The following is a 17,315-nucleotide window of genomic DNA, read 5'->3' on the forward strand; positions in this document are numbered from 1 at the left end:
TATGCAATATTGTACTAGAAGTTCTAGCTAGGGCAATTAGACAAGGGAAAAAAATTAAAGACATTCAAATAGGAAAAGAGGAAATAAGACTCTCACTGTTTGTGGTTGACATGATTCTGTACTTAGAAAATTCTAAATTATCCATGAAAAAGCTACTTGAGCTAAATGAGTTCAGTAAAGTGGCAGGATACAAGATCAACACACAAAAATTAGCAATGTTTTTGTACACTACTACTGAACAATGGGAGGAGGAAATCAGGGGAAAAAAATCCATTTTCAGTAGCAACAAGGAAACTCAAATACCTAGGAATTAATTTAGCTGAACAAGTACAGGACCTATATGCAGAAAACTACAAAACAATGCTAAAAGAAATCATTGAAGACCTAAACAAATTGAAAGGCATTTGTGTTCATGGATTAGAAAATTAAATATCAAAGATGTCAGTCTTACCCAAACTGATTTATAGATTCAATGCAATACCAATCAAAAATCTAATAGCCTACTTTACAGAAACAGAAAAGGCAATGACCAAATTCATTTGGAAGAGAAAGTGCACCCAAATAGCCAAAAGTGTTCTAAGAAAGAAGTGCCATGTGGGAAGAATTTCACTCCCTGACCTTGAAACATATTACAAAGCTATAGTGATCAAAACAGCATGGTACTGGCATAAAGACAGACAGATCAATCAGTGCAATAGAATTGAGAATCCAGAAATAAACCCTAACCTATATAGTCAATTGATTTTTGACAAACCTATCAACTCAATGTTAATGGGACAAACAGTCTCTTCAATAAATGGTGCTGGGACAGCCGGATATCTATAACCAAAAGAATGAAAGAGGACCCCTATTTCATTCCTTATAAAAGAATCAACTCAAAATGGATCAAAGTCCTAAATATGAAAGCCAGGACCATAAAACTACCAAAAGAAAATGCAGGGAAACATCTTAAAAACCTTGTAAAAGGTGGTGGCTTCTTGGACCTTACACCCAAAGCATGTGCAACAAAATGAAAAATAGATAAATGGGACCTCCTCAAAATTAAACACTTTTATACCTCACAGGACTTCTTCAAATGGGTGAAAAGGTGGCCATCTCAATGAGAGAAAATATTTGGAAATCACATATCCGATATGGGTTTAATACCCAGGATATATAAAGAGATGTTACAACTCAACAATAAAAAGACAAACGACCCAATTAAAAAATGGGCAAAAGACTTGAATAGACATTTGTCTAAAGAAGAAATACAAATGGCAAAAAAACACATGAAGAAATGCACAACATAACTAATGATTATGGAAATGCAAATCAAAACTACAATGAGATATCATTTCACACCTATCTGAATGGCCATTTTTTAAAAAACAGAGAACTACACTTATCCACTATTGGTGGGAATGTAGAATGGTACAGCCACTTGGAGGACTATTCATCAGTTCCTAAAAAAGTTGAATGTAGACTTGCCATGTGACCCAGCAACACCACTGGTAGGTTTATACCCAGAAAAACTGAGACCAGTAACATGAATAGACATCTGCACACCGATGTTTATAGTGGCATTATTCACGACTGCCAAAAGTTGGAAACAACCCAGGTGTCTATCAACTGATGAATGGATAAACAAACTGTGGTCATATTCACATGATGGAATATTATGCACCTGAAAGAAGAAATGAAGTCGTAAAGTATATGACAATATGGATGAACCTGGAGGACATTATGTTGAGCAAAGCAAGCCAGACACAAAAGGACAAATACTATATGACTGTGTTAGTATGGACCAAATATACTGTGTAATATACTGTATGATTTAAAAAAAAATTTATATATATCCAGTACATCTAATTGAGAAACATATGTTTTTATGCAACTGTTTTCTTTTTAGTTTTAAATTGTTTATATTTTCAATTATTTAATGTACAAAATACAGTTTAAAAAAAAGATATTCATTAGTGTAGTACCTAAGAAAAGGATCTGTGGACAATTTACTGGAGAAAAGTTGAGGGAGCAATTTAGGAAAGGAAAGTGAAAAAAAAATGGGTATATCAGAATAGTCAAAAACATTTTAGTTTACAAATTTCCTAGCATGAGCCTTAGAGAGGAGAATTAATCAATTTTAGTTACACTTGTTCAAACATCAAAGATTATTATGTTCTAGCTGAAGTGCCTCTATAATGCTAGATTTATTCACTCTGAGCCATGAAATATACCACCACAGTATATCATAACAATTACATGAATTAATCCATATAAAGAGCCTCACTCAAAGAAAGCTATCAAATGCCAGAGAATATTGTTGATTTTATTTTCTTTAGCTATAATGATGAAGGAAATGAATTAACAGATTTTCCTTTCTGAGCTGGGTTCCTCTTAGTGTATGATTAAACACAACAGATATGAAAAAGGAGTTTGCTTAAAGAAATTCAGGCATGTTTTCAGCATTTATTATCACGTATAAAAATTTTTTAAAATACTGAGAAATTAATAGAAATAATGGGGAAATTTATTATCTAAACAGCATCAGAATACAATTAATCTAGTATGCAAATTTCAAAGGAATATGATTTAGGTGATATTCACTAGAAAAATCATGCTATCTATTATCAAAATTGTTAGTATGTTTTAAACTGTTTTATGGGACAGGTAAAATAATAATTTTGCAATACTGGAAAAACGTGAAAATTTGATAACTTACCTTGATGGAATTTTCTGGCCATGCATTAAGAATCGAAGAAATATGCCCTCGATCATGGATACTAATAAAGAGACCTCTGAGAGAAAAAAAGGGGGAGTTTCAATTTACTTCAGAACATGTAAAAACATCATGAACATTTAAAAATTCAAAATTGAAGATATTTCCCTTTTTATCAAGATTAGTGAAATAATTAAACAAATATTGGATAGAGATCTTATAAATAAAGAGATTGCTTTAAATAATATATTGATACCTACAATAAAGGAAGTTTTATTTCTGTTTTATATTCTTAAATGTTTTTAAATAAACATCCACTATTTTATATACAAAGAATTCAAATACCATTATCAATTCTATTCAGAGACTGATTTACTGTTTTTCATTAAATAATACCTGCAAAAGCACTTTAAAAAACAACATGAAGCACATGGAAACAGACATTTTCAGTATATAGTCCATTGACTAAATATTCACAATGTGAAAATGAGAACATTTATTGGAGCTGGCTAAAGTAACTGACTAATGCTGAACAGCCCTTTCATGTGGCAACCACATGATTCTTCGATGTGTGGTCTTATTTGTTGTTTGTAACTATGTTATTTGGATTATCAACTGAAGTCTTTAAAACTCTTCCTCCACTCCTCAAAAATCCAATGAAAACCGAACAAGTAACTTTATAAGTTAAAATATTTTTTAAAAATTTTAATGTCTTCATCATATTTAAAAGTTTTACTTTAGTATTGTTAAATATAATCAAAATGCAGAAAACTACATAAAACAAATGTATAGCTTAATTAATTGTTATAAGGGAACTGCCCTTCTACATAATACCCATTTAAGCAGAGAGACCCTTGCAATAAAAAAAGTCTCCCTCCTGGGTGGTGGTAAGATGGAGTAGGAAGCTCCAGGAACCAGAACCCCCACCAAAACAACTATCGGACCGGTGGGAACTGTCCTAATAAATCATTTGGAATTCTAGTATTTAGTGCAATACTGTGCAGCATACAAGAGCTGGAGGAAGAGGCTGGTAAACTGCACTAAATAGCCATAAATTTCAGTTACTATCCCCCAGCTGTAGGGACTGCACCCAGGGCTCCAAGTGCAGTTTGCTAGTGCCAGAGTGGGATACAAGGACCTAGTTTTTCAAAATCCAGATGTTTGAGGGCATCACTGATCTGATCCAAGCTTTTAGTAGGCTACGTCAGATGTGGGGTGGAGGAGGCAGGGGGGAGCAGGGAGGCCTCTGAGGGCAGCCATTGTTCCAGTCCTCAGTCAGGGACTTGGCAGAGTGTCTCAGCAAGATCTCATTGTCTGCCAAAGTAAATATTTCAGGAATGCAAGGATGGTTCAAAATGAGAAAATCAATCAATGTAACATACCACATTAATAATGAAGAAAGAAAAATGATCATCAAGCAGAAAAGGTATTTGAAAAAAAATCAAACATCCATTCATATAAAAATACTCAGAAAACTAGAATAGAACTTTCTCAACATGTATAAAGGGCATATATGGAAAACCCACAGCAAATATCATTCTTAACGGTTTAAGACCAAAAGCTTTACCCCTAAGATCAGGAACAAGACAAGGATACCCACTGTCAATACTGTTATTCAATATTGTACTGGTGTTATAGCCAGAACAATCAGGCAAGAGAAAGAAATAAAAGGCACTGAAACAGGAAAGGAAGAAGTCAAATTATCCCTACTTGCAGATGACATGATCCTATATATGGGAAATGCCAAAGAATCCATAAAAAAAATTAGTAGAACTAACAAATTAATTCAGCAAACTTGCAGGACACAAGACAAACATGCAGAAGTCAGTTGTGTTTCTATAAAAGGAAATCAAGAAAACAATTCTATTTACAGTAGCATCTCTCTTCAGTAGTGGTTTTGCCCCTCACTTCTGCAGAAACAACTCTTAACCAAAATCACTGATGACTCTCTACTGGCTAAGGACAAAGGTCAAGTCTCAACTCTCATCATTAACTTCTCTCAGCTGTGACACTGTTAACTCTGGGCCATATTTTCTAGTCACTGTGATACCACTTTTACCTGGGGTTTTTCCTAATCACTCTCTGCTCCTTCTCAGGCTCTTCCTCTATTAGTCTTCTTAATATTGAACCATGCAAGGGCTCTGTCCTCACCTCTCTTCTCCATCTCCATTCTCATTCTCATATATATCAGCCAGTCTCATGGCTTTAAATATCTTCATAATCATATCCTATCATAATCAAACTTGTATCTTCAACTTATACCTCTCTCTTGAGCTCCAAACTGTAAATCTCCCTACTTAACTCCTTGCCATTCTTCAGGTCTCAGGGTAAATCTTAGTTCCTAAGACAGGCCTTCTCTAACAACCCTAGCCAAAGTACCTCCACCCCAACATTTTTATCAATTTCATAATACTGAAAAATATCTGAAATTATCTTGCTTATTGCCTGTCTCTTCTCTGCCACCACCTCCCAGTACACATACATACACATTGTAGTAAGTTCTTTAAAGGTGAGACTCTCTTTGCTCACCTTTGTAAACTCAATGCCTGTAAGTATGCTGGCACATAGTATATATGTCTAACAATATGCGCTGGCTTCAGTGCTGGAAAAATACAGCTTCTTTAGTCAAATTTTTAAAAAATACAGGAAACATAAAATAAACCAAAACTTATACTGGTGTTAAATAATGAAAAATTATTATGTTATGACAGGAAGTGCTATAGACAGATTACTGAAGGTTGTCTAACAAAAGAATATTAATTTGCCAAGCTGGCACTTTGCTGGTTTTCTTGCTGTTTCATAGGAATTTATATTGTTTTTCTAAAAATGATTAAAAGTTCTTTATAAGTTATATATTTCTCTTGGATCCCTGTCATATCCAACTTGGTCCTACACGATCAGCAGGAGCTCAATAAATAATTGTAAAAATGAAATGAAAAAGTTTTGGTATTTTTAAAGAAGGCATTTTTGTTGAATTAGCTAAGATGTTCTTGGCAATATGTCATTAAATAATATTTCTCAGGATCTTATTAGTCTAGGATGGTTGTCCAAGTAACACCAGTTTCAGGAAACAGCATCTTTTCCTTTAAACAAGAAGAACAATGAATGACACCAAAATAACACCAATCAAAGGCCAAGGTTTATTATACAAGATCTAAATTTAAGAGCCATTTGGCCACCTGTGATATCTTGCACTGAGTGGAGCTTCATTCGCAGCAAAAATGCTTACTCTGAGAAAACCCAATAAACCAAGGACTCAAAATGTCCCACAAAAGCCAAGCATTTTGAGAGAGTTAGTTGCAAAAGTTCCTGGAATGTGTCCATGATTTAAAACCCAATGAGACATCCAAAAATGTTTCAGCACAAATGTGACTCATACTTGCTGGTAAAAAGTTGGATATGAAACATAAATCTTCTACATATATACATACATACATAGTATTACATGATGAAAATTTAGATAAGAAATTTATTAATGATGTATTTAAATGAGTGGAATTACAATAATTACTTTTTCTCATCTCATGTTCTTGTCAACCAATATGCCAATTAAAACTATTCATACGTTTATGTTGATTTCATGTTAGAATTAAATTTTTAAATGTGTCTCTTTTTCTCATAAGTGTAGTTTAAACTTCTCTCATAACCTCTAAAACTGTATGTATTCCGCTCTCAAAACAGATTTGGAAAATTAGATAATATTCTTGCATCTTCATATGTTTTTAGGTAATATCCCTAATGAAGCTTATTTCCTGTCAAAATAGAGTTCATTTTCTAACATGCAACTTTCTACTGTAACTAGACTATAGATGTTTGGTGGTTCATTCTCTGAGATGTGAAAGCCATGCATCTATTGCTCAGGCTCCCACAGAGAGACTACAGACTGAAGGGAGCAGGTGACACAGGGGCCCCGATACACAAAGGTATGCAGCCTGACTGCTTCATGACCTCTGAGAAGCATGGAAAAGCTAGTGCTACAAGGGAAAAAAAGAAGTTAAAGGGTTGGGCCACAGGTGTCTGCTATTGCTGGAGGGATGTGATTTAGATCACCTGTTTACATATTAAGAATTTTATCCCTTTGCCTATCATACTTTGGGAATTATTTCCCTAATTGTTTTATTTGTTAATGTTTTCCAATTACATATATTCAAACAAACGGATTTTTCTCCTTTCAGATTTCTTCCATTTTTTTAAAGCATACAAAGATCTGTCTTGTGAATTTTCTATTTTACTACTTTTTACTTCACAACTTTCCAATAATTATACTCCTGGTCTAGCTATCCTTTGACCTCACTAATGTCTCCTCTTCTTTGACACCTGTTTTATTTTTCCCTCCAAATTATTAGTCTATGCTGAATGAACATCCTTTCTTTTTTTTTCTTTTCTTTTCTTTTATTATTTATTTCTCTCCACTTCCCTCCCATTGTCTGCTCTCTCTGTCCATTCGCTGTGTGTTCTTCTGCGTCTGCTTGCATTATCCAGTGGCACTGGGAAACTGCGTCTCTCTTTTGTTGCGTCATCTTGCTGCGTCAGCTCTCTGTGTGTGCGACGCCACTCCTGAGAGGGCTGCACTTTTTTTTTTCACGCAGGGTGGCTCTTCTTGCAGGGTGCACTCCTTGCACATGGGAGGTGCCCCTACATGGCATGGCACTCCCTGTGCGCGGCAGCACTGCACACGGGTCAGCTTACCACATGGGTCAGGAGGCCCTGCGGACCGAACCCTGAACCTCCATATGGTAGGAGGGTCTATCAGTTGAGCCACATCCGCTTCCCTTAATATCCTTTCTATTCAGCTAGATTTTATGGTCCATTCTGCCAACCATTCTTAACCTCCTTGCCTATTTCTCTTTCTATGACATCTTTTCTGAAAACTTCCAGAACTAGATTAATTTGCCTTCCTTTTCATCAAACATTACTGCAGTGTGATGCTTGAGAAATGCACTCAATCAGTTGTGATAAATCCATTAAAACTTCATGAATGACCACTAAGTCCTATAAGCTATCACCCAAGTGGTGGTGACCCATACTTTTACAGTTCATGGTAGATTCAAATCTTCCTGGGCAAGTGCAAGTAGAGGCAGTAGAGGCTTAAGAGGGAAGTTTGTTAGTGGAGGCAGTGGTTCATTCAGGTAGTTAAATATGGCCCTTTACACAATAAAATTTCATTCATTCATTCATTCATTCAGATTTATTTATATCTTCCCCCTCCCTCCATTGTCTGTGTTTGTGTCCATTCGCTTGTGTGTTCTTCTGTGCCTGCTTGTACTCTCATCAGGTGGTTCCGGAAACCAATTCTGGGAACTTCTGGAGTGGGAGAGAGGCAATTATTCTCTTGTGCCATCTCAGCACCCTGGTCTTCTGCATCTCTTATTGTCTCTCCTCTGTTTCCCTTTTTGTTGTGTCATCTTGCTCTGTCAGCTCTCCATGTGGGCCAGCTCTCCGCGTGGGCCAGCTCATAACATGAGCAGCTTGCCTTCACCAGGAGGCCCTGGGTATTGAATCCTGGATATACTATATGGTAGGTGGGAGCCCAATTGCTTGAGCCACATCCACTTACCACAATAAAAATTCTTAAGTGTATATGACTATTTTGTGAGGACAATAAAAATAAGACACTGAAGGACAAATTTAGATGTAGCTGTTATCAGGAGACACCTGAGAGGCTATTTTTATCTGAAGCAAATTTTGTTTGATACCTAACGTGAAAGTCCAATAAAAATCCAAAACTTAATACAAAACCTCACGGTCTCTCCAGTGGCAGTTAGGCCCACACAATGCAGTATGAATTCCTTGAGTATCTCACTCCTAGCAATTCTTCAAATTTTCCACAAGAACTGCTTCATAATTCCTCTGTCCCCCACTCCCACCCCTCTATAGTCTCATCAGATTAGCACACATTTTTTGGTTGTTATCCCAAAGAGAAAGCAGGGACTCTCAACTTTGAGCTATCTACCTGGAAACTTCCTTCCATCTGTACCTATTCCTTCCTTACATAACAGAACCAGCAAATCAAGTGTCAGTGTCTCTCTCCTTTAGTCCAGTTGATACTGACACTGTCACTCTCTGGCCATTCCTTAGGCTTCTTCACAGTCTCCTTTGTTTCTGCTTGCCCCTTGAATGCTGGTGTTCTCCAGGTTCAAATGTTTAACCTTCTCTTTCTGACTCTAACCCACAGTGAAGGTCTTAGGGACTCCTTGCTTTGCTCCTACCCTTGGACTCATTTTCAAGGTCCACTTAGCTTCAGCTTCTGCTGAGTTTCTGATCCTTTCGCTTTAGCTCCCATTTTTGGACCCATTCTTGCTCTTGGAATTTGATGAATAAAATATCAGCCTGAGAACTATGTGGTTTCCAATTCTGGGTGACCTCTTAAGGATCACTTCCAATTCCTCCAGCTTTTCTTCACTGCTAGGCTAGCTCTTAACTGCTCATCAAATCCAGGTTAAGTGTTACCTTCTCTTGAAATATTTCCTGACCCACCTTCTCAAACTGAGTTTGGAATCCCTCCATAATCCCATAAAATCTTGCTGTTTTTCTCTATTATAAAACATCACACTGTCATATAATTTTTCAATTTCTTATGTATCTATCCTTCTGAATTATAAACTCTTAAAGTCAGGAAATTTGAGTTCCTGACTCAGAGAGAAAAAGCAGCAATCAGGGAGTGACAAAAGGAATGGGGGTAAGGAAAAAAGGAGGTGGTTCTGTTGTGACTGTGGCACTAGCTGGAAGTGCTTTGGCCCAACAATGGGTAAAACACTATGGCAGAAAATCTGAAATGGAGACCACTCAGGATCTAAGTGATCAGTGGATAAAATTTTGGAGGTTTCTGGAAGGAGCAGGGCTCCAGAAAAAATTAAAATTTAGTGGCAAAGTCCCTAGGAAAGAGTAGCAAGAATCACAGCCAATGCTCAGTTCGAGAAATCAAAGCCTAAGAGATCAGCAATTAGAGAATTTTTTTTTTTTAAGTACCAGGGCCAGGGATTGAACCCAGGACTTCCTTTTTTTTTGTGGGAAGCCAGCATTCAACTATTGAACCACATGAGCTACCCAATTTGTTTTTTTTGTTTGTTTGCTTTGCTTGTTGTTTGTTTTCATTTTTTCAGGAGGCACCAGGAATCAAACCCGGGGCCTCCCATATGGGAGGTGGGAGCTCACTGCTTGAGCCACATCCACTCCTGCAATTAGGGATCTTAGTGTTAACACTGGAGCAATAGACTAGACCTTAACAACGCAGAGGACTTGAGAAACAGTGAAAGAACCAACCAACAGCTCTAGAGCTATGAGATAGGAGCAAGAATCACAAATTACAAGATGACATCAGATTTGGAAGAAAGGTAACTAAGGTGGCTCAAATGCTTCAGGCATCATCTGATTTAGCTTAGAAATAAAAAAAAGAAAACAGGGAAGAGAGAGACCCTTGCGGGGGAAGGGACCCAGGGGAAGGTGACATCTTTGTGCGTGAATACCAATTCTAACTATTACAGAAGCAATTTTTTAATTAATAATTGAGGCCAGAATAGAAAGGCTGATTTCCCATTGCCACTGGCCATCTACTTCTAAGGGTGAATTTTCTTTATTATCATATAACATCCTAATATAGCTAACATGAATGATTTAGTCTCTGTAGCCATTTGATTTTGCTCTGTAATGGTAATCTTGTGAATTTGTTTTATTTAAGATAATGTTCAAGGCTCTATTTCTAGAGGGTGAAAAACAAGGTAGCAGGGAGAATTCTAAGATGGTCCTCAAGATTTCCCAGTTTTAGAGAGATTGAGAAGTGATGAGTTTTGTCTATTTTTCGTTCATTATTATTGTCAGAATAATGAAAATGCTCTAATAATGACTGAATTGATAAACACACAACTCTGTAATTATACCAAATACCACAAATGGCACACTTTGGATGGACGGCATGCTTTATTAATACGTATCAATAAAACTGACTTTAAAAAAAAAGACTTCCCAGTTTCCTGGGGTTTATGTTCTGTATAATCCCTGGGACTGTGCATATGATTTTTACTCCTGTGATTAGGTTATCTTAGATGGCACTGTTGTCCTTCAAACTGGGAAATTATCTGGGTGGGTCTAAACCTTTTTTATTTTTTTAATTTTTTTATTTGAGGAGTTGTGAGTTAACAAAACAATCATGTATATCATACAGGATTCCCATACATCACCCCGCCACCAACAACTCATACTGGGACCTAAATCCTTTCAAAGCATAGAATGTTCTCAAGCTGGATGCAAAGGGGAAGGCGGGTTCAAAGCCTGGGAAACCTGATGCATCATTGCTGGCTTCAAGAGGGAGGGGCCAAGTAGCAAGGAATGCGCATGACCTCTGGGTGCCAGGAGCAAACCCTGCTGACTGCCAACAAAGACACAGGGGCCTGAGTCCCACAACTGCAAAGAACTGAATTCTACCAGCAAGAATGATATTAGAAGCAGATTTTTTTGTAGAGCCTGCAGATGAAAACGCAGTTCAACTGACACCTTGATTTTAGCCTTGTGATATCCTGAGCAAAGAACCCTGCTGTACTATGGCAGACTCCTGACCTAAAGAATTGAGAGCTAGCAAATGAATGTTGTTTTCAGTTGTTAGCTTTTACAATTCAATTTTTAGAATTCCAAAAAGAAGCAAAGGCAGTATTCTTTTGAAAGAATGCAGATTAGTGTGGTAGTGTCCCAGATACATTATGGGAGAAAGCAAGAACACTCAGACATGTAAAAGAGCCACACTTTTTAGCAATTTACAGATAAGTAAAAAGGAAGTGGGTCTAGAATAATTACTGACTCAAATATTCACTGACTATGATATTGTCTTTTCCAATCCTGAAATAGCAATAGATAGGGACTTACCCCTTTTACTTCATAATCCTTTGTAATATGTGTTAGCTACTACCAGAACTGCAAGGAAGTTGAACACAAACATCCTCCTTCCAAAGAACATCGACTTTATTTTATACAAAAGGACTTAACAGCAGGAAAGCGGGTGTAGCCCAGTGGTTGAGCACCTGCTTCCAATTGTACTAGGTCCCAAGTTCGATCCCCAGTACCTCCTTTGGGAAAAAAATAATAATAAAGGATTTATAATAACAAAAAACGTTCTCCCATGATATTTTCCACTCTTCCCTGTAGTTCCACAGGAACATAGGTTAGTGGTCATGAGGTCATGGGGGCCATTACATGAAAAAAAGAAAGATGATAAACAGGAAATAAAAGACTTGGCTAACTCTTGGTGGCCAAAAAAGAACAAGTCACTGGAACTTTCATTTCTATCCTTGACACCAAACATAATGTAGATACTCTTAGTATCTACTGAAGTGAATTGAGAAATGTTTGTTTCATCATTAAACAAATATTCTTTATTTAGTGAGTTTTGGCTGGTTAGATTCTTTTTTTTTTTTCAGGCTTAAACAGTGGGCATTTATTTGCTTATGGTTAGAGTCCATGATAACGTCCAAATCAAGGCATCATCAGGTGACACTTTCTTCCCGAAGACCTGCTGCTACGGATCCTTAGCTCCTCTGCCACATGTCAAGGCACATGATAGTGTCTGCTGGTCTCTCCCTCTTTTGGGTTTTTTTGCTTTCAGCTTCTTGCTTCCACGGCTTTCACCCAGATTAATTTTTAAACAAAGTCTTTGGCTTTTCTGACAAGTCATTGATCTTATTTTTCCTTTTCATTTACATAAATGCAAAGTCTGCCATTGTAACAAAAATATTTCCATTCCAAAGCTGGAGATAAAATGGTTTTTGAATGATGGTAGAAAAATGGCCGTTTTATTTTCTAAGATGAGAAATGTTTGATTATTTTACTGTTACATTAATAACATTGTGTTATTAAGGTAATACATAATGTAATACAATGTAATACATGATTAATTTAATCCACAACAAAACTATGGAATTTCACCACATTTGTTGATGATTTTTAAGAATGTTTCATCAAACCTAACGAATGATCCCTTATTTCAATCCTTCATTGCAATGATTCATTGTGTAATAATTGCTTTATTATTGAACAAATAACTTTTTTTTTTTTTTTAAGAAAATATGTTCTTCTACCATGGTCCATACCAGGCAATCAGAACTGGCAACTCCTCTTATAGATACTCTAAGTACCCTGTATGTAGACAACTCCGTTACAGTCATTTCATAACATGTAAGTTCCCTATCTTTTATTAATGAGCAACATGTGTATTTCTGCCTTAGACTTAACCATCTACAATTTATAGATTAAGGAACTTGACAAAAGTGTCCTAAGGTTAAATACTTGCTTAATAATTTTAATCCTTAACATCATGAGAAAGTATGCTCCCATTCATTTTTAAAAGCAATATCAGGAAGAGCAAGAATGTCTTCTACTATTAGAAATGAAGGCCCTGGAAAGCAATGTTTTTTGCAATAATTGGAGGGAGAGAAATATGTTCTTTCTCAGGCCAAAATTATAAAGAAGTCCAACATATTGTCATTTAAATTAATTTTGGTATAAGATTTAAACTTATCACAGAGGATTTAAAATAGGTTCTGAAAAGAAATAGCAAAGATAATTCAATTATTTTAAAAGGAAACGCTTTAAGGTAAAATTTTAAAAGGCTGCAATAGGGAAAACAAACAAAATGACAATAGTTTTAAAACATTTACAACATCATTACAAAAAATATGTGAATGATATTTTAAAAATCTCAAACATTCAAGAATAAAATAATGAAAATATAAGTGATTCTGGCTTGCATTCATAGAGGCTGTTAAATATTAAAAGGGATAAATTAAAGAAGAGTTTAAAAAATGTAAATATTTCTATTTTTCTGTGATTATTAGAAGTTAAGATACTAAAGTAACTGGCCTATCAAGTCTTTCTCTGTCTGTATACTATTATTCCAAGATACTAAACCATGAGAGAAAAAGGTACAACAAATTCTACAACTGAGCTTTACAACTAAAAAACAGTCAACCTGACCTACATTGTGTTTAAAAGTGATATATCTGCTTCTTCTAAGTTCCTTTTCAGGAGAAAAGGGCAGTAGCAAAAAGAGCAGAAATATCTGATAGGACAGATTAAATTGTTTTAACATAACATTATATTGAGGAAAATAAAAAATAACCAGAGATACGAAGAAGTACCTGAAATGGGGATAGAGAAACACAGAGAAACGACACAGAATGGTAAATTCCTATACACAAAAAATCAACTGCATAAGTTACAGTTACTTGCCAAACATTCATCATACTTAAGCTGTTTCAGTCAGCAAATCCTATCAGAATAGAATAATTACTTAGTCTCATATCTAGGCTGGGATGCCAGGTTTCCTTCCTGACATTACAAATAACAGTAATGAAGTAAAGTAAAAGAAAAGAAATTTTTCTTCTCAATTGCAAATGAAAATACATATATTTCTCAAACATTTAATGGCAATGCAAAGAAAAATATCCCTCCATTACTTGATGTCTATGGAATGAAGAGTCATATCTAGTGCCAACATAAACTGACTATGCAATGGAATCCAAAAATGGAAATAAAAGAGACAGTGATGAAACTGCCTGAGAGTAATGCAACTGCTTTTTATACAAGAAGTCAAAGGCACTGAACTCAAGAATCAGCAACACAATAAAAGGGATACAGTAGAATTCAATTACTTGTAACCGCAAAACACTTTACTCAGACCATTATGATGTTCCCCAACATTTATGTGAAATTTATTCACTCTGGCTTATGAGCTCATGTCCAAAATCTTTAGGGAATCTCTATTATTAATGCAATAACTTTTATCATGCTGTTGCTGCTATGAACTGACTACAGTTCATTCTAATCATTTAATTCTCATTTCTCTAACAAACAGCATTCTTGGATAGCAAGAGCTTCTTAGTTGAACCTTTGTTTTCATACTCCTTTCAAAATGCCAATAAAGTAAATCCCAGCACCTTAAATTTAGGCCTTTATCCAGAAGTCTTTCCTTTTGCTTATCATTACTCTGGATGTCTGTATTCTTGCAGAGTAGTTTATCTAAACCTAAACTAAATGATCAAACCATTTAACTGATTAATCTCATTTTCCTTTCTAATGTTGCTGACAGACCCATATGTATATGCTGAGAACTACAGAAACAGGCCTGTATTAACCTAAAAGGAAAAACTGCTGTTTACAGTCATTGCGCTGAATAGCACATGATTATTTTCACAGAAAAATTCATCAATAGAAAAATATAAGCCATATGGACAGACTTGGTATACTGCCAAATACAGTTGAAGCAAATTCCTTTGATGCTAGGCCACTTTTCCAAAGCATTTTCCAGGGAGGTTAACACTACCCGGTTCTAAGAAACTCTCATTAACCAAATAATACCCAATTTATGCTCAGATTTAGACCATTCCTGCACTACTGAAATTTACACTATCCTTGGATTTGTCATTAGTTTCCTTTAAGTTAAGAGAAATAAGCTTTAAAAAAACATAAGCTGTGTTATCATATCAATAAGACTTTGGGGAAATTAAAAGATGAACATTAAACAGTATTAACCTTATTCCCGATAGAGTTCTCCAGGTTAATTTCTGGGGGGACTTGTGCTTGAATTTCAGTTCTCTCTGGGTTAGATGGCCCTCCTATAAGATCTGACAGTACTCTGTATCTTCCTGTCACGGACTTTATCATACAGTATCATAATTGTTTGTCTCCTCCCTTAGACCATATGCTTCATGAGCAAAACTGTTAATTAAGTCTATTTGCTAGCTATTTTATCACCAGACACTGATTGGGCACATGGGTAACTGAGACAGATTAAAGATGGCCACAAATTCTCTGATACTGCCCATAGAGAGGTGGGGTCTATGCACCCCTTTGACTCTATATTACCTCTGTGTCTTCTTTCAATAACAACACAGCAGAAATACACTGTGCCAGTTTCTAGCCAATTCTTAAAAAGAAATAGCAGCGTCCACCTCCTGTTTCTTAGAACACTTGCTCCTGGAATTCCAGGTATATTTTCTATATATACTGGATAAAATCTGTAGATAAATATTTCATGTGATTTCATTCAAATATAAAGTGTACCATTCAATTAGATAATATTTAATCAGGCTTATGAAATATTCCTATTGCAATCATATTATTTTCTTGTAAAATGTTACATAGCTTCTAAATCCTTGTCAAAAAGGTGAGATTATTTAGCAGTTGACAAACCAATTCGTTTGAACCAAAAATTAAACATGTGAAAAGTTTGATCATTATATCTAATAAAATTAATGGATCTACTCTTATTATTTACATATACTTATCTAATTATTTCTAAAAGATCAGCACCAGAATAGACACATGCATATATATCAAAGTAATATCATGTCATGTTTCACATTCCCTACTATCATAAATAACTTCAGGTGTTGGAAACATATTACTTGCTTTAATATAAATTAATGAGAAATAATTATCTTGTTTTATAATTATCTTTTAAATGAACAAATCAATTCAATTACTTCTGCATCAATTTAATCTTGACATTATGGCTTTTATTAATCAATCACGTAATATGTGTTCCATAAAGTATTTCTCAATGGTATTTATAATATTCTTAAAAATAAATATTAACACATTTATTTTAATTGAAAAATGAAGTCAGGTAGAAGTTTTCTGGCAGAAAGTAAATCTGATTTAGCTGAAAGATTTGATAAAGTGGATTGTTTTGGATAAGTAGGACGTAGGGCAAGTATTTTCCCTTAAGTGAATGGGTTTATATCAGCAACCTCAAGGTTGTAACAAAAGTGCATGCTTAATATTTTTCATTAGATAGAAACATTTTAAGTTGAAAAAGCCTGTATTTAGAAAGATGTATTGACATCATTGATTTCCATTTTCCCAATGCTTTCTGAGTAAATTAGATTAAACAAAATGCCTTTACGTGAAAAACTAACGATATTGCTGGCCATTTGGTAAGTCTTGGTAAAGACTTTTTGAGACGTATTTCAGAAATTAAAAGTAGATGCCTCTGATGACTGGGTAACAAAACCTTTGTTATTCAGGTGGCTTTCAATTCTTTGCTTTCAATAATATTGCAGGATCCAACAGAGTTGTCAGTAGGCAGATACATAAAAAATAAATTTTTCATTATATACCCCTCTACGGTTTTGGGCACATAACTTGGAAGGAGTTCCAAGAATTAAGTGAAACTGCCATAATAAAACTCTTTCCAGTGCCATCTATTTATTTACGTACGTAAACTTCCACAACCCTTATATCTATCTATAAGTATAGAAAATAAAATAAAACTGATGCCAAATGTTATGTTTGAGCCATATGTAATATACATCAGCATATGTATAAACTAATTGGAGGGCAAAATCTTCACTTCATTAAGATCCCAATAATTATTGTTTTTTATGTTTAATAATCAAAATTTAACGCACATCTGTTGTTAACAATCCTAATAAGATATAACAAAAGATTTTCATTAATACATTAAGACATTTCATTAAAATGTATCACACTGGATAAAATCATGAAAAGTAGATGGAAGAAATATAAATTCAAGGAAACAGCTAAGTAGATTTGGCCCAACGGATAGGGCATCTGCCTACCACATGGGAGGTCCAAGGTTCAAACCCAGGGCCTCCTGACCCATGTGATGAGC

At 35.3% G+C, this 17,315-nt stretch overlaps 1 protein-coding gene across 1 annotated transcript in view; it reads right to left on the bottom strand.

Annotated features, from left to right (window-relative positions):
• ME1 (malic enzyme 1) overlaps nt 1-17,315 on the bottom strand; it is a 238,350-nt gene that overhangs the window by 149,798 nt on the left and 71,237 nt on the right. The window contains exon 4 of the mRNA XM_023589983.3: nt 2,699-2,774. Coding sequence (XP_023445751.1) covers nt 2,699-2,774 — 76 coding nt within the window. The remainder of the gene's footprint in view (nt 1-2,698; nt 2,775-17,315) is intronic.

This window comes from Dasypus novemcinctus, chromosome 11 (assembly GCF_030445035.2).
Source record: "Dasypus novemcinctus isolate mDasNov1 chromosome 11, mDasNov1.1.hap2, whole genome shotgun sequence".
Classification (NCBI taxonomy): Eukaryota; Metazoa; Chordata; class Mammalia; order Cingulata; family Dasypodidae; genus Dasypus; species Dasypus novemcinctus.